Source organism: Crassostrea angulata, unplaced genomic scaffold (assembly GCF_025612915.1).
Source record: "Crassostrea angulata isolate pt1a10 unplaced genomic scaffold, ASM2561291v2 HiC_scaffold_140, whole genome shotgun sequence".
Lineage (NCBI taxonomy): Eukaryota > Metazoa > Mollusca > Bivalvia > Ostreida > Ostreidae > Magallana > Magallana angulata.
In genome coordinates, this window is record NW_026441695.1 from 293,762 (window position 1) to 321,346 (window position 27,585).

At 32.5% G+C, this 27,585-nt stretch overlaps 2 protein-coding genes across 3 annotated transcripts; one reads left to right on the plus strand and one right to left on the minus strand.

The window, feature by feature from the left end:
- Positions 1-1,720: 1,720 nt before the first annotated feature.
- On the minus strand, positions 1,721-6,372 carry LOC128169469 (uncharacterized). The gene is made up of 2 exons (XM_052835602.1): positions 6,045-6,372; positions 1,721-4,725 (listed from the first exon to the last, which is right to left on the minus strand). The coding sequence occupies exons 1-2, from the start codon at positions 6,313-6,315 to the stop codon at positions 3,542-3,544; spliced, it is 1,455 nt and encodes a 484-aa protein (XP_052691562.1). The 5' UTR covers positions 6,316-6,372; the 3' UTR covers positions 1,721-3,541.
- Positions 6,373-8,208: 1,836 nt separating this feature from the next.
- On the plus strand, positions 8,209-13,440 carry LOC128169474 (uncharacterized). 2 transcript variants are annotated; one of them, XM_052835607.1, is made up of 8 exons: positions 8,209-8,455; positions 9,712-9,783; positions 9,904-10,026; positions 10,132-10,257; positions 11,424-11,552; positions 12,261-12,392; positions 12,522-12,597; positions 12,962-13,440. In XM_052835607.1, the coding sequence occupies exons 1-8, from the start codon at positions 8,284-8,286 to the stop codon at positions 13,419-13,421; spliced, it is 1,290 nt and encodes a 429-aa protein (XP_052691567.1). In that variant the 5' UTR covers positions 8,209-8,283; the 3' UTR covers positions 13,422-13,440. The 2 variants fall into 2 exon arrangements, with proteins under 2 accessions (XP_052691567.1, XP_052691568.1); XM_052835608.1 differs by having other exon boundaries at positions 9,907-10,026.
- Positions 13,441-27,585: the final 14,145 nt, after the last annotated feature.

A 27,585-nucleotide genomic window follows, 5' to 3' on the forward strand; every position in this document is an offset into this window, starting at 1 on the left:
ATAGACATTGCAGTAGTTTTACCCGTCAATTATGCCAAATTTCAATGAAGAAAAATACGTACAAAATTTGCTAACAAAACAAACGACATTAAAAGGTACCACGTTATTTCGCCTCATGTTAAATTTCACCCCTGGCGACGAGACGGGAATGGTTGTATTACGACTTTGACATCGCTCTAAATAAAGGTCGAAATGATCAGACAAATTACAAATAAACATGTGTACGTTTTGTTCGCTAATATTTCCAAAGTCTGCTTTCTTTACAATCGATGCATAGCATGCGGGTTGAATAACCCCAATCATTCGGGGGACGAAACCAAGCGGTTTCCTTTTCTAAACTTTCCCGTGATGCATTTTGGTTAGTTTTTTCGTTTGCCCAAAGAGAAATTATTTTTATTTACTTTGAATATTTCTAACTTTGAAAGGAGACTGATTCTGCTGGTGTAAATAGGAGAAAGTCCATAACTTTCTGAGATAAATGATTTGTATGGAACAAATTTTGATATTGTAATTACAAAATAAATCGGACCAAGCAGCTTTAAAAACAATAATATATCCTTTAATTCAATTTAAATATATTTCATTGAGAAATCAAATGGATTAGGCAACAGGCAAAGCCTTTATATAAACCCTCTCCAAAATACAAAGTCAAGAAGTGGTGTTATAAAATAATAATATAAAATAGTATATAGTAAGAAGTATAATTTACCAGTTTACAGAGTGATATATTATTGATATTTTTTGTATACAAGACAAGGGATAATTGGATATTAAATAATAATCTTGACTTTTGTCATATATAAACTGTAAGTTCATTTGTTGTTGAACGTTTACATGATCTCATTCAAACCTAAATTTATAAACCCACCACCTCATTCATTCATACCGACTGACAAACATAAGTAAAGATTTTTCATGATCCAGCCCATTTGAAAGGAACAGTACTTAAAGAGTACTAATTAATAAAAAATATCAAAAACGCTTAGAAGCTGTGATATAACTGTGAACATAAGGAAAAAAATACATTTCAAGTTGTATGAAAAGTCATAACTACCATAAATAATATAGTTAATATAAAAAGCTACAATGTGCGATTCTAATTGCAAAACTATTGGTTAACATGAACAGAGATGATTAACCCCTATCCTTTGAAAATGAAACTACAAAATTAGTTTTTTACATGATATTAAGGGTATATGCCAGATATACTGTGGAATCATTGTTATTCGAGAGAGACCAATGTTCGTGATTTTAGTGGGTAACCCTTGCCCACGAATTAACATCACCGCAAAAATATACACAACCATTTGCTTTATACTTATCAAACTAATCCTGATAACACTAACCAACGAAATTACGTCCCCACGAACCATGAAAATGTAGGCTATCCACGAACCCCTGCGAGATGAAATTCATACTTTCAGGAACTATTATGAACCGTTCATGAAGTTTCATGACATATTCATGAATGGCTCATGACTGGTTCATAAAGATGGTTCATGAATTTTATTCATGAATATATTCATAAAGTGTAATTCATGAACAAATGATGAATACATATGAATAATGGTTAAATTTGTACTTTTTTGAAAATATTTATAGGACGAATCAACTGGAATGAACATTCATGAACTTTCATGAACACTTAATTGACACCATTTGAAATTCAGAAAAAAGCAATTTCTAAGAACATACATGAGTTTTCGAAAGTACACACCAATATAAATCTTTTTTCTTGAAAATTTAACAGTACCTGTACAGATTTATAATACATTTAAGATTTCTCCTGCTTGATGTTTTTATGGTTTAATACAATTTATTGTTGTTTAAATCTGTTAATTCAAATATGTAAACAAATAAATTGAACTTAAACATACTGGTATGTTATGTTGCTAATATGTTTCCCATGCTGTAGGAGCGGACACAGGTATATTATTGGAGCAATCATAGCAATGACTTCCCCAATGAAACATCACACAGATTCTTTACTTATTTCCATATAAAAAAAGCAATTTCTACAGAAATTCAAATCACAATCCTTTATTTAATGTATTTCAACAAACTTGCCAGAATGAACTTTTACATGAACATTTGTAGTGCATTTTGTTAATTCATCAACCATGAAAAATACAGTTCAGCAACAGTAAATTTATATAACTTTTTGAATAATGGTTTAATTTAGTCTCTGAAAATTTATACATTTGTAATTCATTAAACATCCTATTGAAATCTGTAAAATAGTACATTGCCAGGTAAAAAAAAATTTGAATTACAGTGTCAGTACATATTTGCCTAATGATTTTGTAAGTTTTTCATTTAAATTCAGTGATCTGAACTCAAACAACTCTATTGTTAAATGTAATTGTCATTTTACTTTACAAACTGTGGAAAACCAACTATCTCTATAAATCAAGAAATATTGGCAAAACCATGAATCTGACAGGGCATAATATCCCAATGAAAATTGACTGTCTTTTCCTAAAATCTACCTAACTGAAAAAGTGTGTTGTATTGTGTTATAAAACATGAAAGACTCTAAGGATGCTGATAATTGTAACTATGCTTAGTGAGACATCCTTATATATGTGATACAAAATAAACAATCACAAAACAATACTTTTATGATTTAAAAAGTAATACGCCAAAGAAAACCAAGAAAACTATATAGAATCTTTTTGTTTTGCTAACCTGTGTTGAGTCACATTTGTTATTAATAATTCATTTTTCCCCAAAAAATACCAAAACATTAAATTGTCGACAAAAAACTCCCAACTGAAAGGACACAGAACCCTGTACAAAAAAGGGTCAATGAAACAGCTGATAACAGTAAAATATGTGTACACATAAAAAAAAAATCTTCCCTCTTGAAATAAACATTTATAATCATGATAAAAAATGGGATCCAGAACTTTTATTTGAAAATGGCATGTCCATGAGAATTTGGCATCCTAACAATGAACTTATCTGTGATAGTGTCATCTTTGACATCAACATACCATAAATTTTCTTCAAGTTCTTCAACTAGAATCAATTCACAAATTTGGTCAATATTCACACTTGCAAAATGTTTCCCAACATTCAAAATACCATACTCTTTCAGTTGCATTGGTAGTACAAGAGCATACACAAGTTCAGTTTTTAAATGTAAAACAAAATAAAGCACAACAACAAGTTTTCTGCTTTTCGTTATAAAGACACTGCATGTTCTCCTCTTCATACGAGCATAACTTTGAGAATAAAACTTTTTGCCATGGAGAAGAATTCTTTCTACTTTTTTTATCTCTGAGGTATCCTCAGCACAAAACGATCTCATAATGAAAGATTCATATGCATCATTGGGAATTTTACGCAAGGCCCCTGCAACTTCACAATTCAACATACATTTGGTACATTTCCATAATCTTTCTTTTAAAGTCAATTGAAGATTGTTTCTCAAAACAGTTTGTGCCTCCTTCAGCCTCATTACCTGATGCGTTATATTCCCAGTTCCATGCACTGATTTTGTAATCATAGAATTGCAGTCTTCAAATGGGAAACAGCTCTATGCCCACAATGGACCAAGAAGTTGAACATAGTCTACATAATGGAACCCAATGTTATGCACGTTAAGTCCACAGTTTCCTTGAGGGTACAAATCACAAAAATCTTGAAAAAACTTGCTAAGAATTCCTTCTGCTCTTCTAAGGTTTTCATTCGTTATATGATCACTTAACAGCATATAAATTCCTTCGGAAAGCAAAGCAAAATGATGCAAATAAATCTCTGGCAAAATTCCACATAGACATGGAAGGGCATAGTAAAGAAGCCATGCTTGCAATTCTGTAGCTTTGAAATGAGTGTAATTTTGTTCCAGGTCTCGAGGTAATCTTTTCATACATTGTGGAGGCTGTATGCTATTCATTCGTTTTGAAATAATCTTTAAATGGTTCCCAACAAAGTAGTTACTTTTGCTTTCCGTTGCCGAGAACCATTTGTTCATGAGGCATTTAACAACACCAAGTAATGTTCCATGCATGTAGTCAGAGGGGCTTCCACTTACAATTGTGAAATCCTTCAGCTTCAGTAGAGCAGACTCTCCTCTGAAACCTTTTATTCGACTGTTTGGTGTGCTGTTCAACATGCAAAGAGATACATTGTCTTGATTTCGTTCTGGGTATTTGTCATTATTTTCTCGGAATGGGAAATTTCTGCAGTGTCCCTTTCCTTGTTTTACAACTTTACCTGGATCTTCACAGGCTATGCAGGATTCACTTCCATTATATTGGGTCATATTTAGGACAGCAGCTTTAGCAGGTAAATCGTAGGTACCACAAATAACTTTCACTTTGACACTGGTTTCTTTATTATCTAATTCTACAACAATCCCTGCATCATACAAATTGTTAAAAACAGAGCACAGCGATCCCAAATATTGTTGCATTGGTGGTTTCCCTTTTCCTTGCCATATGCTTGCAAGTATAATATTTTCCCTTGCAAAACGCAAAGAAGGTGATAGTTCATTTATAGCAAAGAAAACAGGCCAAAGTTGTACTTTAGAAGACGAATAAAGACTCAATCCATCAGTATTCATTAAAACAGTAATATTGCAGTTGTGATAGAGGAATCCTCCTTCAGATAATAACTCTCTGTATATCCTTCCATCTGTTATATCAGTGATAAGGTGAGGGGTGTCTACATGTCTTTCCAATATTTGGCTTTTGTTTCGTTTAATATCATCCCATATTCCTGCAAATAAAACATTATGAAAGCTTTATAAATACCTGCAAGTTATACCACATCTTATCTCTTTGAATTTGGTAAAAACATGCTTTATAAATTCAGTAACTTTGATTTTACCATTTACATGGTTAAGTGTTTAAAAATATACTTTGACATAAATTCAAAATAAGCTAGTTTTAACATCTTCATTTTATTGGATAATTAAGGAATGAATTCAATATTTATTTGTTTTATACGATATAAAATGGTTTGGGGCAGTTTACGCATTTTTAAACCGCAAAGCGGTTTATAAAAAAGCGTAAACTGTTTCAAACCATTTTATATCGTATAAAACTAATAAATATTGAATTCATTGCTTATCATTTTATTTGTTTACTCTTCATTGTCAATAAAAACGGTCATTTCACCTTTAAAATGACGTGAAATTGTACAAAATTCAAACGTAACGTCAGGCGTATTGATACGTTTCTGACGTTAGTCTTACTATGACGTAGGCAACATTCGTTATACGATATAAAATATTTTTTTAGCCAATCAGAAAGCGCGTTACAACCAGAATTAAAAGCATCACATAGAGGGTTATCCACTTGTTCAACATGCTTAGATCAACTAGATGTGTCAACACCACAAATGCCCCAACAGGTGACCAAAATTTTAAATGCCAAATGTTTGAATTCAGAATAAGTTAAAAATCCCTAAAAATAAGAAAAATACTCATTCTCTTTTAAGTTCACCAGATATAACTCTTTGGACTGGAACCAAGTTCAAACTTGACCTGTGTTTTCTATCAATTAGCATTATTGGAAATATAAACTTTACATATACATCACTTCAAAAGTTAGAGAGCGGAAACTACGAATTTCCTATTTTTTCCTAAGTTCAAAAGGTATAACTTTGTCATATATCATCCAAACGGAACTGAATTTAAACCTGATCTGTATTTTCTTGTAAATAACCTACATCAGAACTATCAGCTTTATATATGCATCCCTTCAGTGAGCAAAAACTAAGGATTTTCTATTTTTTTCAAAGTTCAAGAGTTGTGCCGCACAACTCTGTCAAAAATCATCGGACTGGAACTAAATTCGCATTCAACCTGTGTATTCATACGATACATCCTTAATAATATTAAATTTGAGTTGAATGTGTGCAATGGTTGTGATAATGATGGTAAAGTGAATGATGATGGAATGACAAAAGGAAGGAGGGATGGAACAGGGTAATTCACTATATGCCCCAGCCATTTCATAGTTGGGGTATGAAAAGGGATCCTATACTCTTACTCTCTCTCCTCAAACAAACCAATTAATCAAAATTATATTTACCTGGAGATTGCAACAAGTTCTTCAACTGTCTTTCAACATTTGCATAGACAAAGCTCGCACATGCTTGTTTTGCTCTGTTAATTGTATTGCCTGCCTTGTATCGTGGACCCCCACATTCCCTGCATGTGTCAACATCTGGATTGTTAGGGAAAACTCTATAGCACTTTTCGCAGTAATGTACTTCTGATGCAAAGTCTGCATCGAGAAATCCCCAAAGTTTTTCATAATTTAAGTTTCCTAAAGACTTGCACGCCGGGAACGCCTTTTGCATTGTACAAAGAACATCCTTTGAAGAAGAAGCAGAGAAATTATTTCTTAAAAAACATGACAATAAACACATTTCAACATTCAGGTCCTCATTATCGCTGAGCTGATCATTGTCCTCTTCGCGAATTGGAGACATCACTGTCGGAGAAATCACTGTCGGAGAAATCACTATCTAACTCAGAGCTGTTGGGCGTTTCTGTTGATATGTCTGCGTCACTCTGATCACAAGATGTATTTGCACCCTGGAGATTTTGGTGTGGTAATTTTGGATTATCACAATGTAACAGTTCTCTTGTCTGGATGTCTGAAATGTAACATCAGTTCAAAAGTTTAATTATAATAGTAACAACCTAAGGATGAATCGCGTCACGTGGTTGCCTTATAAATTTCTTTACATGGCAAGCATCAAAGTTTATACGGCAACATGGCGAAAGTAACATTATCTGACCTGATTTTTACACAAACATTCAACCATACTTTTAATTTTTAAGCTCCAAAATATTTAGAGTGACCGCCCTTTGCCCGTGAAGTAATATTATGATCCTACAACAGCATCCATGTTTGCACAAACCACTGACGAGGAAGGTAAATAATTATAAAATTAAGCTATGAATTTGATTCTTATATATTATCTTTTGTTTGTTTACAAATCAAACTGTGAGTCCTCGAGAAAACAAAACACTTATTAGGCTCCGCCTCGCCTTCTATATGGACTTTACCAACCCCCCAAATTTCTGTAAACAGTCAGTAACAAACCTAATAAGTAATAGTAGTAAAATGTCCAAGGAATTTTTTCGAATCAAATATTTGCACAGAATATCAGAATTATCAGTCCAATTTAACTAGCGCATTTTTTTTGCGCCGTAAATTGCAGTTTTTAATTATTATTACAATGTAGTGGGGGGGGGGCAATTCCAAACAAACAATAATTTTATTTTGGTCTTGTTTCAGGACATTTATATCAAAACATTTAAAAGAGCTAATTCTGTTCTAATAATGAAATTACCTTCGAATTCTTCTTTGACTTCATTATCATCATCTTGAGTCTCTTCTTTAGTAAATTCGTAGATATTTTCATCAGTCAGTATAAATTTTTTCTTTTTGTAATGCAGTGTACTCCGGGGTACTTCAATTTCAGGGTCGTAAAGATACTGTTTTCTTCTTTTTTTCAATGGACCTGTAAAATAATAAAAAATTGAATGTTGAATATTTATTATATATAGCACATACATCAATTTTACACAGGGGGCTACTGTGCTTTCACATTAAGCCAAGTTATCTAAAAAGAAAAGGAATTTGTGCCACATTTAATTAGCTATAGTCTTGGGAAAAGAACAAAATCTAAAATCACTTCATTTTGAAGTCCAATTTAATTGCAGCATAATTCCATAAATGTAATCTATAGCAGAAATATCAAATGTTACGTCAATGATAATTCATTTCGTTGATTCTATAAATTTTACTCATGATTGAACTTTTTAAAAGCTCAAACCCAAGTAAACAACATCCATAAAAAGTCGTACTTTTTCCATGCATCGTATGTAAATGATACAACGTGGATCGCATGGTTGTGAAGTATCTGTGACATGATCCACATTCGTATTGTTTTCGTCCATTTTCCCATACTTCTTGTGGTAGTCAAAGTTGGCTTCTTGCTCCTCTGTTGAACTTGACGGTCCGTTTTTCGCGGCCGCCATATTGCCATTTAAACATACAAAACGAGGCTCTGACGCTCGGGGACGCGCATTGATTCATGATGTTAAAAAATCGTGAAAATAAAAAGTTTTTTTTTAACTCTCATATCAGTAAAATAAAAGGATACTTTTATCTGTAAAACAGGGGTTTATATTTTTCTTCGTTACTCCTTTTCTATATAAAGTTCTTGAAAATTGAACTATTTTTTAACGCGGACGTACATTTTCTATGGACAAGACAAACAAGGCGCGAACTTGAACCGCGCGAGTCCTTGAAGATGTCGAGCAAGATTTATGCATTGATTGAGTGGGAGGATCAATACCTAAGCATCATCTGTGTGGACACTATATGCCAGCCCAGAAAGGAGATTACGGAATACAAAGCGGGGGAGTACATAAAGGCCAAATTTAAAGGCTCCATATACAGGGCAATCATCGCTGAGATAAGTCGTAAGTACAGTCTGTCCAAAATGGCCGCCGGCAACATCGTTATTTTCTATTAGCCCCCTTTTACAAATAATAATAATATATGTATATATATACCTGTTTCCTGTCACCCGACATACACTATTGTTTACCCTCCGACCCTTAAAAGTTTTTTTGTGATCATGATGGCGATCGGTAACTTTGCCAGAATTTCCTCAGACAGAGATGTTAAATTTTTAAGTCTTTGGAGTTCACAATCGTGTAAATTAACCTTATTCGCAATGATAGGTTTATTAAGATAAGAATGATAGTAAACAAAGCTACATCAATTAAATTGACCCTGCAATGAGGTAAATAACTTACACTATCTTATCTTTAGAGGTAAACTAATACGGGTGATGCAACAGCCTACTGTTCATCGGAAATTCCCAAAACTATGTTTATAATTTTATTAAATCCTAATATAACAGTGAGTTAAAAACCTTTTCTAAGTTAGTCATTCTGCAATAAATCATAATCAAAGTACTGAAAGTACTGAAAAGCGCTAACGTAGCTTGGTTCTAAGAAAATTTACTGTGTGCAAGCGTAGGCGGAAATGAGCCTTATTGAAATTTTGGTTTATGTTTAATGAATATCAATTTAAAGTATCGAAGGCCAGATTTCTTTAAATATATGTTACTTTCTTAAGATGATGTGAATTAAAGCTGAACACGACTTGTATGTGGATACTTGCCTGAAAAAAGATATGTTAAAATCACAAATTATACCTTTTGAACAGTAATTTATCACATTTTTTGACATTTTCTTGCATTTTATTTTTCTATATTTTAGCTTCTGAATGCGCACTATATTTTTTCATCACTGCGTAGCATCCCGTGCTGATGTACGTAAGCCCCGCAAACCAATCGTATCTACTCGGCCATTTCCGTCACCCAGATAACTGGTTCCTTATACCTCTTACCAGTTTAAATGATGTATATTTCTGCTCATAGAGGGCAGTTATTCCTTGCACCGGAAATAGAAGTCTAACGACAATAAAGCGCTGAACTATGCTTAGCGCTTTAAAAATTGTCATAAATCTGTTTTCTGCATTATCTTGTGAATTAAACAGATCCTCTACATATCATATTTATTTGCCTCTCGTCCCTATTTTTTCTTGCATGCATTTTTTTGTTTATGATCAAGGGACAGGTCAAACAATTAAGGTTATATAATTTAATATTAATTGAAAAAGCAAAGGGAAACTTTGTTTGTCTTATTGATTTATTGTAAATTTTCAGATGATAAAAAACATCTTGAGGACAAAAAGAAAGCTGGGGAGCTTAATTTTACATTTAAGGATGCATCAGTTGGTATGAATATTGAATATTAATTTCTTTTAAAGTCAAGTCTCTTATTAAGTTAAACTATTGAATAGATGTACTTTGTCTCTGAATAATTGCATAAAAACATAAATGATATTTATGTCTTAGTAGCACCCTGTTCGAGCAAACCCCTTTCACGGCAATCTTTGCAATTCACTCCGCAGAGGACTGTTTTATCAGATTCAAAGTCTGCGAGACAGTTGTCCCCAGCCACACCAGTGAATTCTACAGGTAATTCAAACAGGTTCATATATCTAGTAACCATCTGCATCATCTCTCTGCACTGACTTTCTTTCATGATTCCAAACACGATAATGAAAATATATCATATAATAGCGTCCTGTTCGAGCAAATCAGATCTTCCAAGACCGACTTCGCAGTCAACTTCCAAAAAGACAACTGTTTCATCAGATTTGGATTCAGTTTTACAGTTGTCCCCAGCCACACCAGTAAATTCTACAGGTAATTCAAGCAAGTTCATATATCTAGTAACCTTCATATATGTGTATGTGTACATGCACACAAAACAATGCACAAAATAAGAAAACGGGTTGAAGTTGATATTAAAACAATGATAGTATTATTTTATGATTATGATAAAAAGGCATATTGTTTAGCAATGGTATAAATTTCAGATATGTTGCATCAATTCTTTGCTGTGGATTTAAACTCATTAATTGAATATTGTGGAAAGTAAGGGGGGCATTATGAATACTTAAGCATTTGTAATGTAATGCTTTATGGTAATTTATAACGAAACATGTACTTAAGGACGACAGACCCAATTCCATTTGAGCAGATATATAGCTCAGCTAAAGGAGTGATTGTTACGAACATTGAAATCTCAATACTACGTCACAATCACTGATAGTCAATGAAAAATCGCTTATGACGCAATATATAGCTGTTCAACGTCATTAATACACATTTAATGTAGTGCAAGTAGTGGCTGACCTTGCTATAATTTACCATGCTAAAATCATGCTTTCAATATTATTCAACATGCACAGATATCTTTAAGGGATGTCAAGTGCTGCGGTGAGTTTTATATTAGTTAAAGTTAATTATAACCATCTACATAGGTTAGTTTAAAGAATTTGAGCCAGTGAACAAATCATTTACATTTTTATCTGCTTCAATACTCATATATAAAATAGAGTAAATCCTCCCTGAATTTTTAAAAAGTATTTTATCATAGACAAATGTTAAGCATTTTCTGATAGTTGTTTTGTTTCATAGTTTGCACAGTACTTAATTCTCATGAAAAATTAGAGAAAAATAACGACAAACTGCATCATCATATATTCTAGAGTCACATTTTAATTTGGATAAAAAATCTATTGCAGGAATTTTTAAAATTATTTTTTCATTCTTAAAAATGCTTTTTACCTTTTTATGTTCAGTTGAAAAAGAGATGTAACACAAACATTTTTTGAAATGGTCCTAACTTGATATATAATTTGATTTTTTACGTATTTTTGGATTGATTTTTATGTATCTTTAGTAACTTTAACTCGTATAAAATTTTCGTGAAAATCACTATTGTAAAAGTGAATTGAGTCTGTAGTCCTTAAGTGTTTTGACCCAAGACTGCATGTAGATATAAATTATATACATTTATTTCTAAGAAGCATCATGTCCAAGCAGACCCCTTGCCAGACCCTCAAATGTACGACAAACTCCAAAGAAGAAAACAATTTCATCAGATTCGGACTCGTCGACACAGTTGCCACCAACCATACCACTTAATTCTACAGGTAAATCAAGCAGATTCATGTATCGTAATCTTGGAGCCCACTCTTTTAACTTTTTCTAAGTTTAATTCGTAGAAACATATTTTATTGTTTATTCTATATATATACAAAGGGAAACAGGGTTTGATATAAAATCATTAATATTACCTGGGGTGTATGTAATTTTATGATTATGATAAATGGCATATTGATTAGCAATGTTGTAAATTTCGGATAATTTGTTGCATCATTTCTTTGCTGTGGGTGGGGTTATGACCCTTTGAATATAGCACATGTAACAGTGATTTACTGTTGTTTATATATAGATTATTACATGGCAATTTTTATATCGCTTCCTATATTAGCCAGGGTACCTGTATATCAGCGACCGAGGGCTAATACAGGATGTCAATTATTAAAAATTGGCATGTTAAATGATTTTTTATCATATTATTATACTTATAGAAAATATCAAAGAAACAATAAATAACATCATGTGATGAGTGATTATTGTTTACTGGGATGATATCGCTCTGTATCTATATATTTCATCTCTGATAAACTTCCCTGGAATTTTTGCGCCAGCTGTTTGTATACCAAGTTGTGATGACGTACTATCTGACGTCATACTTGGAGATCAGAGTTGAACGACGCATACTTTATAATGATACACACAAGCTTATGTGCTTTGACCCAAGACTTCATGTAGATATAAAAAAATTTCTTTAACAGCATCCTGTTCGCACGGACCCATTGTTCCCAGGCACATGAATCCACGACAAACTCCAAAAAAGAAAACATTTTCTTCAGATTCAGATTCAGTGACGGGACAGTTACAGCTAGCTTCACCATTGGATTCCACAGGTAAATCAAGCAGGTTTTGGAACTGTTTGCATTGTCTCTCTGCACCAACTTCCTTTCATGATTTCTTTGAGGGAAAAAATCTCATTTATGTTAAATTTGCTTTAAAGTTTTTTCCCTCTGTTTTAACAGACACAATTTCTTCAGAGAGTGACATTGAAAGTACTGGTAATGAATTTCTGTCCAGAAAGTCTTCAAGCAAATCAAGGTTAGTATGGTTCATATTTACCTATATTAGTATTAAAGCCCTGATAAATTCTCAAGAATCCTTGTATTAACTTAAATAACCTGGTTGAGTTTTTCATCATTGGGCCTCTTTTTCAGTTTTAGTTTGGTACTTGACATCAATCTGCATTCTGTAGCATTTTTACACCAAAAGTTGTTGTATTTTAACAGTTTTCAACTGCTAAATATAGAGTATACTTTATATTTTTTATTTTATAATGTGAATGTTTTAGGCAACCTTATCATACATGAGATTGCATATTTAAAATGGTGATAAGGATTTTTTGTGATCAAAATGTTATTAAAGAAATTTTAATTGACATGTTCTTAAATCTATTTTGTTGTAGGGATAGGGAAAAATTTGTCCGGTTATCAAAAGAAGTTGACGAATTAAAATCGGAGGTGAAGAAATTGAGGAGGAGAGTCCGTTCACTTGAAAAGAAAAAAGAAACCGGTGATCCATCAAAGAATTCCACTGATGATGAAGTCTTGGACATTCCACACGCAGGACCAATTAATTTATCAGAGTTGACCAGCTCCTGCAAAAAATTCAGAAAAGCGCCAGATGCTGTCGCATTCTTACTTAATTCTCTTTTTTCTAAAAATGAGATTAAAAACTCTTCCATTTCTGGCAAAAGAACTATTAAATGCAGGCAGGAGGGACCCCGCCCTCCTCTTGACCAGGCTAGATTCAGGGTTCTGGAGAGAATTATTTTTGAAACCTTTCCAGATTTCACAAGGAAAGACTTGCGTGAAAAAATTCAGAACTTGCAAAAAGTTGAGAGAAAGCGTCAACTATGTCGTTAAATTGAAAAGAAAGGAATAAAAGTGGATACCTGAATTTAGTGCATTTATTTGTGTATGGGTAAGAATGTTCATGAATGGTTCATGAGGTTTATTTTAATATTCATAAAGGTGTATTTAATCATGAATATTCATAAATGGTTCATGAAGGTCATTCAATCATGAATGTTCATTAATACTTCGAGAATAAATTTCATGAATAGTTCATGAAGATCCGATGAACTTATTATTGGACATTCTTTAAATGATGAATATTCATGAACAACACTGTTCATGAATTATGCATGAATAGATATGTTCATGAATATTCATCAACTTTTTTTAATGAACAAATATTCATGATTCTAAAATGTCCAATAATAAGTTCATGGGATCTTCATGAATAATTCATGAACATTTCATGAATATAATTCATGAATTGTTCATGGGAAAATCATGAATTATTCATGATCATCTCGCAGGGGAATATTGACCCCAAATAAAAATGATTCCACATTACACAGGAATCTGTTTCTTTGCCTTTGTCCTATACCCAACCTTTCACGTTTTTAAGGTATTTTAAAAAATATCAAACATACATTAATTATTTTATATTTACATATATGATATTGGTGGGTTTTTTTTAATTATTTAAATTATTTATTTTGTGCGCGCGTTGTGTCTTCCGTCGCTCATATTAAAGTGGAGAGGAATCAGGGCAAAAAAAAATTTTAATAAGTTCTTTCTCGGGCATTGCATTGTTAAATCTATTCGCATATTAAATACTGGAATAAATCATTTTTTTTTAAATATGCCTTTACATATATCTATCAGCTGTGTCACTCAAATAAAGTGTTGCACTGTTTTATTTTGTTAACATTAAGAGGGCTGGATATTAGTAATTATATTAAGACTATATTTATCTTCTTTAGATATACAACACTCTATAAAGATGTATGAGATTAAAAAAAATAATAAAGCTTAAATCTTATTGATTTCTCTAAATTGACAAATAGCTTACTGCTTTTAATTCTATTGAACCTTTGATTATCAGAAGTTTAAAACTTCAGTTATTCCCCTTTGCCATCTTTCAGTAAAAATTACATTTTGTTTAGAATAAATTTTACTCAAGAACATTTTACTTTAATTTATGTTAAAAAAAAAAGGTCTCAATTTGCATATCCTTCTGGCATTTAGGCTGATATTTTATGTAATAGCTTCTTTAGACGCCACAATAGTTCTCCTCTAAATGGCAAATGGCTGAACGGGTGAAACATTATGGTAGTTACTTTACAATTATTAAAGAAGGCAACATAAGAGGCTAAAAAGCCTTGACAAACACCTGAGTACCATAACCTTAAATACACCTGTCAGGGGGCTCGAAGTTTGCAATTTATTTAAGCTTCATTTTTTTGGTCTAGCACAAGTTTCTGATTTAGCTATATAGCTTGAAAAAGCTTTATTTTCAGGCTCTATAGATGAATAAAGCTATTCAGAATAGCTTGATAAAGCTATTAATATGTAGTTTTTCACAAAAATGTAAATTATCAGAAATATAAAATAAAATTGCTCATATTTATACCATGGACCATTAAAAAAGCAATGCTTATTAAATTTAGTTTTAACACTGCTGCTTTTGAACACTTTAAAGGAAAAATATTTATTTCCATTGTTTGCATACATTGTAACTGACTTCCACTATTCGAATTTCTTTAAATAGCATTATAAAATTGCCAAAAGTATGCCTTGAACCCCCACCCCCTTCCTCCGGCAAACCCACATAACTTCCCCCCCCCCCCCGGAAAATTTTTCTTGATCTTTGTTTGTATCCCTCTTTAAACAGTTAATTAAATGACATTTTTTCCCTTAAAATGAATAATCTTCCATTTATTTTTTGCATAAAGAAGAGATCCTTGAGCTTACATATACACTTTTTTAAATTGTCGAATGATCTATTAAAATCCAAATATAATTTTAGGGTTTAAAATGTTTTATAAAGTGCTAAAAATGTAATTCTTACTAATCAGTTTACACCTTGCATAATTGACAAATGATCTATTGAGATTTATTTGAGTTATTATAGGAAGGAATGGGGTCTTTTTTACATGTATTATTATGGGATTGTTCTGACCACATCAAACAGGAAAATACTAAATATCTTGAAAACTGTTAAGATCACCACTACTAAACCATATATTATGATTGTTGTTTGTAAAGTCATTATGATGCATCAAATGGTGTACAGTACATGATGTTCAAGTGTTGTTTGATTGGGAGGGGAGGGGGAGGCGGGAGGGGTTGGAAAATAAGCATTTAATTTTTTTTCATTTATTGTTATTTATGTAACTGTTAAAGGGACAATACCATGTTTAAATTAAGTAGTTTCATGTTTAAGCATTTGACAAATGAGAATGTTTGACAGTAATTAAAATAGCATATTTAAATGTTTTTACAGCTAAACATAAAAAAAATTGCTGATAATGTGACAGCTATTTAATTACTGCTTCACTTGATACAAAATTGTAGAGCGTTTAATTTTTGAAATTTAGGGACCAGTAATTATTTCAATATACATGTATAAGTAATTAAATACAAATGAAATCGACAGATGTAAAGTCACCATTATATAAATAGTGCCTGTTTGGGAGGGTAACAGTTGAAATTGACACCCCTCGAAAACCATTGTCAACCGACGCGAAGCGGAGGTTGACAATGGTTTTCGAGGGGTGTCAATTTCAACTGTTATCCTCCCAAACAGGCACTATTTATTTTATTATACTGATATCTTAATTTTAAAGAAAAAAATTTACTGCTTTTACATAGGAATAACGTGAATTCTACGGCGAACCGTACGCGCAAAATTTTCGCCCATGTAACAATTTGTAATGTTACCCGTTGCTAAGTGTGTTGCTAACGCTGAGGGTAATAGGACGGATTATGAACTGCGTCTAAACCAATCTGAATTTAGTATTTAACATGAAAGTATAACAATTTTAAATGTTCAATCCCGATCTAAAATATAGAAACACAAACCCGAACAAATTATTTGGTCATCGTTTATCTATTACAGTGAAGATACTACATAGAATATTAGTCCTTCAACGTTTAATTTAAATATAATTCAGTTTTGTAAGTGTCATTTTGTTACAATCTTTAATCTCATCAAAATGCCCATTTTTTTATATGAAAAATCAAACAATTAATTATTGCTGAACACTGCTTCTTTATCATCGTAAGTGTACTCGGTTAATCTCAAAATGTCTTTTTCAGATTTTGGCCTTTAATCAATATTACACATGTATACTCTTACTAGCTCCTAATTTAGTGTTCAAATCTACTGGTCTTTTGCCGTGGGTTTTCCATATTAATATGCCTAGCCCCAACAGTCAATAATTTTTTTTTTTTAAAGAAGTATAAAAACACAGGTGAGAACGTATCAAATTACACCTTTGTATTCGGTCAGTCTCGCATAATTAATGTCATGAATCGTGACGACAGCCGTCAGGGAGTTCTTCAATATATAACCATTATGAAAACAACCTCGAGGACCGATCAGTGAGTTGAATATAAGCTATATTTCAAAAGAGCCGATTTGATTATAACCGTTAATTTAATGCAAAGAATATAACATGGTACAACTGGGGATTTATTTCTATTTCAAAATAAGCTAGTTCAATATAAGTGGAGTAGGCTGTATATCTTGGATGGTATGTTCAATATGCCTCCAACAGCCATTGTTTAAAATCATATCTTTTAGATTCAATGAGGGGAATAACACTTCAGTATTGAAAATCATATTTAAAAACATGTTTCAAATATAATGCAGGGAGCACAGCAGAAGTCTTATGTTTTAGAGCCTACAGAGATAAGGACGAATTCCAATGGATCGTCGTTTGGAATTGTTACTGTCTTGTGCAAAGCCACCAATTATAACGAAGTGCATGATCTGTTCTTTCCGGAGAAGTTTATAGCCAAATTGAATGGGTCATCCTAAATCATCAGTCATCCTAAAGGGATACAGCCTAAGGGATAATGGGCAAATGAATCTTACAGACTCTTCCAAGGTAATCCTTCAAAACTACAAAGTGATATTATATTTTCTAATAATCATGTTATAGATTGTGTAATGCATTTACATATTTTTGTACACAAGTATAGAAGTGACAATTGAATATACATTTTCATTTGGCAAATTTTGAACCTTTGATGACAGAAGTCATTCCAGAACTGCAATCCAATTTCTAAAGCCAGAGCCTGATGACAATTGCTACGGTTAAAACCAAAGCCAAGGGTGAAAGGGTGTCCGTCAAGGGGTTGATTCATAAGGTAAATGAAAATAGGATGAAAGTTGTACATCTCTTAATTTTTTTTTTTTACAATTTTCAGTTATCTGATCTGAAAGATCATAAGTATTTATTTCTGATGAACATTTCGTCTATTGTATATGCGTATGTCCATTCATCTATAAGCTTAAATTTAATTTGTTTATTTAAATCTATATGGCCATTTATAACAGAATCTTTGTGGAAGGAATATATGGCTGACAGTGAATGATGAAGTTAAATTGTTTTGATCCTTATGTTAAAGGAGTGTCATATATTTGTTATCTAAACGCGAGAAAAGTTCAATATAAGCAAAGTTGTATTGAAAAGCTTATTGCTGTTCACTGTTGTTTCTAAGTAGTAAATATGGTAGATCAGTGGCGGAGCTTAAAAACTAGAATGAAGTATAGGCACGAAATAAGGTGAGAAGTCTGCGGGCCGCTCCAGGCTCCCAGAGGGTTCAGGGCATCGCCCTGTTGGGGGGGTCAGGGGGCCAAAGCCCCCGAACGGAAAACGGATTCGCATGGCCCCTGTTTTTAGGGTTGAGGCCCTAGGACGGGGCCAATATGACCATATATTGAACATGTATTTATCTAAAAATATTTTTTCTGTCTATAAACAACAGAGTGTTTAGATAACCCAGGGACAAATTTTAGACACTTTATGTACATAGAATAATGGATTTTTTTGAAGAATTTGTTTGTACTAAAAAGGCATAAAGATTTTCTAATACATTCCAATTTATTTTCACCAGCAGTTTTTTTTAGCGTAATCAAAGTGAATGAAAGACAGATATTTGCTGTGTGGTATTTTTTCCCCTTTAAATTAAATGTGACATTTCACTCCGGTGATCTATTGCTATTTGTTATGTACGTCATGATGCGTTAAAAATTTACTCACACACATGTGGACTAAAACCTGAATGCATGGTTATGAACTCCTTTACCTAAATTGTGAAATTCATGACCCCTAAGTCAGGGTGTAGGAACTAGCATTTGCAGAGCATTGGGAAAGACTTTCGATCGCTTTTCGCTAATAGAATCGGGGTATTTGTCTTCAATTCCAGCTACTTTGTTATAATTATGATTCCTGTTGATAAAATTTTCTCTTTTTCCAAAAGAAGTTTACACATTCAACGTAATTATCAATCAAATTGACGAAATCGTTTCAATAAACACTCTAATTAACTGTTAATCAAAACAGAGTTCAGTTTTATGACCTGCACGAATTGTCTTCAGCAGGAGTTACTTTCAGTGTGAATTTTGCACTATTTTAAACCAAGAACACGGAATCAAAATTTCCGGAAAAATCAATATTTTAACCCCGATATCTCTGCAATGCATCATCCGATTTTAAAAGGAATTTCAGTTTTGTATTAAGCTTTGCAAACTCTACAATACGCATATAATTTTGTGTTTTTAGTTCCCTACCGGTTTCACCGGAGGAGATTATAGCTTTCCTCTGCGGCCGTCAGTCCGTCCGTCTGTCTGTCCCACTTCAGTTTTCCACATTTTTTTTCTTTATGCGTTTGAGGAATAATATGAAATTTGCTGAACAGCTTCAAAATGTCAAACTACAGATCAAGTTTACACTTTTGTAGCGTCTGGTTGACATATTTTACATATTTTCGAGAAAATATTTTTTTTTTCCAATTTTTTAATGTTCAGGTTCGATATTCTGCATAACAGTGCATTGTTTACACAATTTCCACAAACCGGTAGGTAACGTGTATTGCTTATGCATTACTCTCAGAATGCTTGTTTATATAGATTTAAGATCAGTACGAATTGTTTTCAGTAGAAGTTACTTTCAGAAAAAAAGGAAAAGGGAAAAAAACTAGAGCAAAGCTCGTTGCAAACGAGTGGGTTTTCCGTTAATATCGAAAGTAACGCTAGAAGTACCTCAAAGATACAGAGATCTTAATCTAGTAACAAAAGTAACTACAAAAAGATAAAAAAAAATCGAATGATTCTTGGTACGACTTAACAAAATCCGTATTGTTTTAAGTACGAATTAAAAAAAACAAGTATTCCTTTGATCGGCAATTATGATATGTAGATAGCTGGGAGCAATCAACATGATCAGTTTGATGTAAAAAAAATTAAAAAGTACTGTATTTTTACAAAATATAGAATATTTTGAATCTTTACACCATAATTTCATCATTATAAACCGTCAACAAATTTAATTATGAAAACCGTTCGTAAACTCCTTGTCGAGTTTTATATTTTTAACGTAATTATTAAATGTTAATGTATCTTCTTCTGCTGAGTAGGGCTTTTCAAAGAGCATTAACACGTATACAAAAAAGAGTTGTATTAAAATAACTTAATGCGACTGAAAAACATTGAATGCCATCATAAGTTGCTATTGAGGTCGCATTATAACGTAACCTTGTTTAAAAATTAAGCCGTCTTCCTAGCAACTATTATGCAACATCAATAGATCGAGGTCAGTTCATGGAGCATTTTCTTATGATCGAGTTCAGTCAATCGAGGTCAACTGCATTACTGAATGAATTTCGATCGAAATTCTTACGCGTGAGACAAAATGTGTATTCTTGAATTAACCGGTCGAAGTGTATTTAATGGATGTCTGCATCTCTTAAGGTAAATGAAATGAAATAAAACTGAGTAAAATGTTATATAAATAATAAACCAAAGCTTCAAGTTTTTATAAGAACTACTTATGCAAGCGGAATGTGTGCGCACGTGTAAGCATTTGCTGGATGCCTCATATGGACACAACAGTGATCGGCCGAAGCCGATCACAAAAACCTTAACTATTTCAGGGCGACTTAACAAAAAAAAACCCGAATGTGTTTAAGTACGACTTAATAAATTTGACTTCATTTTAGGTACAACTTTACTTTACCTTGAACTAACATTTATTTTCTTAACCCAGAATGCAAAATTAAAATTTCAGTAGTGTTAATGCCTCAATCGCAACTTCTCGGGCCTTTCCGGCAAGCACGGAAAAACACCTCGAATGTATTAACATTACCGGATCTTAGAATTTCATACAAAATGGAGTCGCCTCCCATTAAAATAAGGATCGGCTAGACAGCCTTATAAGTCGCTTCGGTGTTATATTTTAGGGTATATCATTTACGTTAATGAAGTCTAGCTTACATCTCAACAGGTCGTAAAATGTGTTGTATTTATATCAAGTTTCATAAAAAGGGGGGTTGTCATGGAAGCCCAGGTAATACATTCGAGGTGTTTTTCCGAGCCTGTCGGAAAGGCCCGAGAAGTTGCGATTGGTTAATGCCTATTCATATATATTTACATTCTACTGTGTTTTTCCATTAAATTCCGTGATCTTTAAATGCCTCTAAATGCAACAACTAATCACTGGGTACTCAAAGGTTAAAAAAACAAGACAGCGACCTAAGAAAAATCATGGACTGCACAAATTAATAATGATGATGTCAGACTAAGTCTCGCAGAGGACAATTTGGCTGTTTCTTTAAGCTAAAGTACTTATGACATCAACAGTGATTAAGAGAATTAACTAACTTTTCATAATCAATTTATTAATAAGTTAAAAGATGGTAATATAAACAATAAAATGCTTTTTTGATGATTAATGCGGGTTATGAAGGTAGCGATCATTGCAGAAAAAATTACATAACCCGCTAACGCTGGTTATGTATTTTTGTGCAATGTTGCCATCTTCATATCCCGTATGAATCACCAAATTATGTAGAAAATAAAATGTTGTATTGGCATTCCATTTGATATCCTTTAAACAAGTAATCTCAATACCTATGTATCATTTAATTTATGTTGAATGAGACTCATTTACTATAGATCATGATACAAATGCAATCTATGCTGAATTTAGCGAAAGAGACCCTTCTTGTGAATGGATATAACATTATCAGGGTAAAAGTACTTCTTTTTATTCATATTTTTCAAATATCTCGTGTAAGTAATTGTTTTCAAATGCACTGTTTTGAAGTGTAAACTTTAAGGATGAAGTTTACTCAGAATGAAAAAAAATTCCACTGATGATAATGAAAAACCAACTACTGTATGTTGTAGACCTTACATGGTAGTGTTATTCTTCACTTTCAAATAAGTAGGTCAATGACCTACTTTTTGAGTTAATGGCCATTGAATATTTTTTGAAAATTTAAGAAAAATCCATAAAAAATTTACTCTATGATTGAGATTTTCTTAATTGTGAAAATAATACCAATTGCTTAATTCTTTGACAAATGAAATATAGTTTATGAATGGTAGTGACATTAAATAGATTCAAAGAATTAAGTTTTCATTCACAATTTTTTAGGGTATTCTATTCCGAATTTCCTCTATCAGTTTTCAAATTACTACCCATTTTTGATTCAATATAACAAAAAACTGAATGATGATAATGCTAAAACATTTATAGTATTAAACTAAGTATAATGACCTTTCTCTCCTGGCATAAAATTTATATGAGGTCAATGATCAAAATTTTGAGATATGGTGTCTTTTATCATTTTTAAGCATTTTTCAATATTTTTGTAGTGTGTGCCATACGATTATCTTAGCGAAAAAGCAAGATAAAACCAACAGAAAATATGCAAAATTATGTTGTCTAACAAATAAAATCTTAACTTTAAATATTATAGTACTATCAAAAATATTTCAGTGGAAAACAAAATCTGAAAAATTTAATCCGAATTTCCTCTGCTTTGCTAAAAGTCAACCTTTGTCAGAGCCTAATTCAATAATTTAGTAAAAATATTGATTGTTATGTCAATAATAGTTCATTTCATAAATACTTTCTGTATTAAAAACAAATTTTACTCATTAAATTGAACTTTTTAACAATCCGGATTTGAGAACTCAAACCCTGAGTAAACAACATCCTTAATTGGAATGCATCTTTGATAAATAGTTTTTACATCAGTTATTATGGCTTACGGCCATCTAGTTGCCGGATAATCTTTACGGCAAAGAGTTCAGTTATCTGAACATGCGCGACAAAAAATAGTTCTATTCGAATGTTGCAAAGTTAACTGTTTGTTGTTCATAATAAATATCTTTAAGCAAGATTATACTTACCATATGTTATTATCACTTATTTTATTGTAACCAATATTGACTTTACTTAAATAAACTCGAAATCTAACGCGAATGAATATTAACTGCAGTGTTTTCCCTAGGCCGTTTTTCCATACAGGTATAGGCCCCCGCCATGCATCACACAGTGTCGCCATGCTTTCCGCTATGCATACTTACATGTATTATAAGCAAACAATCTTTTCCCAATTATTTCAGATCCTAACAGTGATAAGTAAATGTAAAGTTGTCGTTATTTCGTTCAATCTTCATAAAAACGTTTGCACCCGCAGAGAACGTCGCTAACTTCGATCGACATCGATCTCAGCAAGGGGGAAAGTGTTTAACGGTTAAAGAACTGAACTTATGATTGAGGTATATTGAAACTGGGAGTATAAATCGGTAATAAATGCATAAATAGAGGGGCAATTACTACTTGTTTTAATATAATGTGCCTTCTTTGACACCTCCGCCATTATCGAATGTTGGGGATTTTCCAAGATCTAAAAATAGCACAATGTTCCCCCAATGGTGTTACCTTGGTTGTGCTATGATTGAAGTGTTGATTTGTCGTAAAAATATTGGAAACTTGAGACCAAATGTACTCAAATAAGAAAACAATATACAGTTAAGCTTGATTGCAAGTCATATACGGAAGCAATGTCACATTACTATAACATAGAGGCATCGTATAGTATGCCTCTGAAAATGACTGTGTATACATGTCATGTGAAGAGAGACTGACTGCAAATTTTAGTTATAGTGCAGTAATTAATTTTAATTAAATTTGGTGTCAAAACAAGTTTGCTGTAATTGCATATTTCTGCCTGTTTCTCTCCCCCCCCCCCCCCCCCTCCAAAGAGTTTATCTCTGTACAAAGGGAAAAAAACCAGAAGGTGTTAGAACTGCCTTGTGAATCTATATTTCTTAAAAAAGCTTGTGAAGGTCAGCTTCTTAAAAAAGTAGAGAAAAATCTAGAAAAATATGAACAATTATACATTTATGAAATACAAATAAAATGGAATAATACTTGTTGGTGTAGATTTCATGAGAATTCTTTAATTATAGTACATAACATGCAGTACATTTCATCATTTGGTTATATTATTTTTACGCGCAGTGATTTCGCGCTGGCTGTGGCGCTGTTACGTCGCACCGTGCACCAACTCTCGCGCAAATTCATAGTGCGTAGGAATACAAGGTATACTGATATTTGAGAGCATGTTGGTTTTAAGTGTTTTTGTGTCCTATATAAAGTTGAATTAATTTACAGTTAATGTACTTCAGTCGTTGGATAAAAGAAAGAAACAAATTGTCTCAAAGTGGAGTTTGAGTCTGACATCATCATTATTATTTTAAGCAGTCTATGATTTTCCTAAAAGCAATGGTGGTTTCAACCAATTGATAAAAGAGGCATCTAGATTTCAATCCTGTCTGTTTCGGTCACTAAGGTTCGACCAATCAACAAATGGGGCATGTTGATATCGGTCCTGTTAGTTTCTATAGATCTATGAATTACATGTAGCTAGTTACTTTCTATAGAGCTATAAATAAACTAAAGTTTCCGTAAGAAATAGAGGGAATCATACTCGATCCATGTAAATATAGTCATATCAAACCCGTAAGCCATTATGGCCCTTCAGGCCTTTGATATTTTTCATTTTAAATGTCAATTTTAATTGTAATGTATCTTTAATTTTTAATTGAGTAATTGAGTAAGCTCAGGTGACCTATTGCTATCCGTTTTGTCCGTCTTCGTTCTTCTTTAAAACTACAAGGCTAATTGTTAACATTATTGGTGTGAGGCATCTCTATGGTAAGAGGAATCTAAATTGTAAAATTCATGGCTCTACCACCCTCAGGGGCACCACAAGTGGGGCCAAATATGCCAAAAAAAAAACAACCAAATTTTCAAAAATCTCTACTCCCACATATGTGAGGAAAAAACTGGTTGCATGGTTATGATGTCCATGAAGTCCTCTACCAAAATTGTGAAATTAATGGCCTCTTGGTCAGGGGTTCTGACTCTAGGGTGGGGCCAAGATAGCCATATACTAAAATGTGTATTAAATCTTAAAAATCGTCTTACTCTCAAACATATGGGCAAAAAAATGAATACTGTGGTTTCATCAATATTCGTTGAGTACCAATTTTTGTGGATTTCGTTGTTTAAGTACTTCACTACACTTACACTTATACTTTTAAGACACTACGTCACAAGAGGGCGATTTAAATATGTTGTTATCGTTCAATTAGGTTGTATATCGTCGTAGCTCATTGGTTAAAGTATTGGGCTTCTGAACCGCAGATCATGTGTTCGAATCCGCCTAAAGCTTTTGTTCATGTTAACTGAATTCAATTTTTGTAATTTTTCATCCAAAATTGTAAATTTTTTTGCCATTTAGACTTAAGTACTTCTTATCCATTATGATATCTATCATAATCAAGTAATTTTCTGCTGATTTGAGAAAATATTTCACGGTGTAGTGAGCCACCTTAAGTTGATCCATGAAATTAAATGTTCATTGAAGTGCAATTTTTATCAAAATTTATATTGATATAGCATTTGCCACGAATTTATGTATCCTTGAAACTGTGATTTTCACTTTATCCACGAAACTTGATGCCCTTGAATATTAGTGAAAATACAGTACATGGTTATGATGTCCACTAACTCTTCTACCTAAATTGTGAAATTCATGGCCCCTGGGTCAGGGGTTCAGGACATGGGGGGGCTATATAGTGTTAATGCATATAATGTTTTAAAATCTTCTCTATTCTCACAATACTGTATAAAAAACGGATTTCTTAATTATGTTTACCAGGAAGTCCTTTGCTAAAATTTTAAATGTCATGTACCCTGGAGTATGGGTTTTGACTTTAGGACAGGACCAAAACGAATATAGTTGTTATTGATTATAATATTTAAAAATTATTTTCTTTACTCCTACACACCTGAAAGGAACACAGAATTCATGATTTTGTAGAATAGATCTTTAAGTTTTTCGCCAAAATTATAGGTTTCATAGTTCTTTTTGAAAGATTTCAGACAGGGAGGTGATCGTCGTTACAGGTTTATAAGGTTTCTACTCCAGATTGATAACTTATTAAATGCATATATGATACTGCTCGACAAGTTTGTGTATGGGTTATATGCTACTCAGGTGACCGTTAAGACCTATTGGCCTCTTGTTTTAATATTATTTTGTCTAACAAAATTAAGATACCTTATTACATTAAGGCTTACATATTTAGCTCATCTGAGTTCATACTTAAAAGTGAAAAGAATGAGCTATCTATCAAAGTTACGATATTGTGCAAGCATTAGGCAAGTTAATGGGGGCGGAGTGTAACAGTTAATGGATTTTTCACCACTTGCTACGTATTTTTAATGTATATAAAACAAAAATACATAACCAACTTTTTCATCCAATCAGCGTCCATAAATATCTTATTAAGTGATGTTTTTAATCATTAAAAATTTCTCCATTTGATTGGGGCAGAAATTTTCATCAGCCATTAAAAAAGTGGGTTATGTTCTACGTAATGTACATTACATTTAGTAAATTTTACGCGATTAAGAAGGGGATCAGTTGCTTCACTCCCTATTACTTTTCTAATTCCGTAAATTTTACATTATATGATCTAAATATGTATAATAGTTTTTGAAAAGGGGGGAGGGTAACCTCATCCAAAAAAATTTTGACTAGCGAAAAAAAATGAAATTTTCAAAAAATTATTTTTATCATATATGTATTTATTATCATATATGTCTTTATAAAATACTAATGGGTGGCCGGAAAAAATCTTTTTCAAAGTATGAGTCTAAATTTCCCATTAAAAAAATCAAAGTACTGAAAGTACTGTTAGACAGTAGCGTCGTTTGAAAGTGGCATATTACACGTAACAATGAGTGATGTATGATAATTATTTTTGTCGAAAACCGCGGCCAGTATCGCATACATGCACTAATACTTAACGTTTACTCGCACAACTGGTCGTGAGTTTCCTACATGTATAATTCTGTAGAAATCGTAGCTGTGATCTCGATCTACACTTTACAAATGCTGTGTCTCTTGGTCGTCATCTTTGTGGGAAAACCCAAAAATTTATCACAGTAGTCTTTGTCTTATAGATGTTTGTATCTATATTTTGTATCAATATGTTTGTATCTATATCAATTGACATCAAAACCCCGTTTGAATTACTCATTAAATATGTGGGTTGCCACCACATATTGAATGAATATTAAATCAAATCCAAAGAGATATCATCACAGTTCGCCCAAATATTTGATTGTTTGAAGAAGGTGAATTTTGGGTTTTTCCCTTTTGACCAACTTTTGAAAAGTGTGGATTGGACTATTGTGCTTTAAATATATTGTAGATTTCTCAAGTAACGAGAACAAATAAAGCTTTGGCATGATAAAATACTAATTTTTACTAACTATTTGGGCATACATATAGTATGTTAATTGTCCCTCTCGAGAGCATTTTCCCTCAATTTCTTCACGGGGAAAAAGTTGCAGTCTTGTGGACCATCACATTTGATTTTTTCCTCATAATCAGTCAATACATTTAGGTGCAATGAAAATGGAATAGGTTTACAAGAACCTGTTTGATAAAATTGGTATTGCTTTTGGAATGCACGTCATCATGAAACAGAAGAGTAAATCAATATGTTATCTTCGACTTTAGTGGATTATTTCCATTCACAGCGAAAGTGAATGAAAATTTAAAAAAAATAATACAACATTTAGTCGCGGCAGTTTCATTAATCAACGTTTTAGACATTCGTTCTATTGTATTTAGC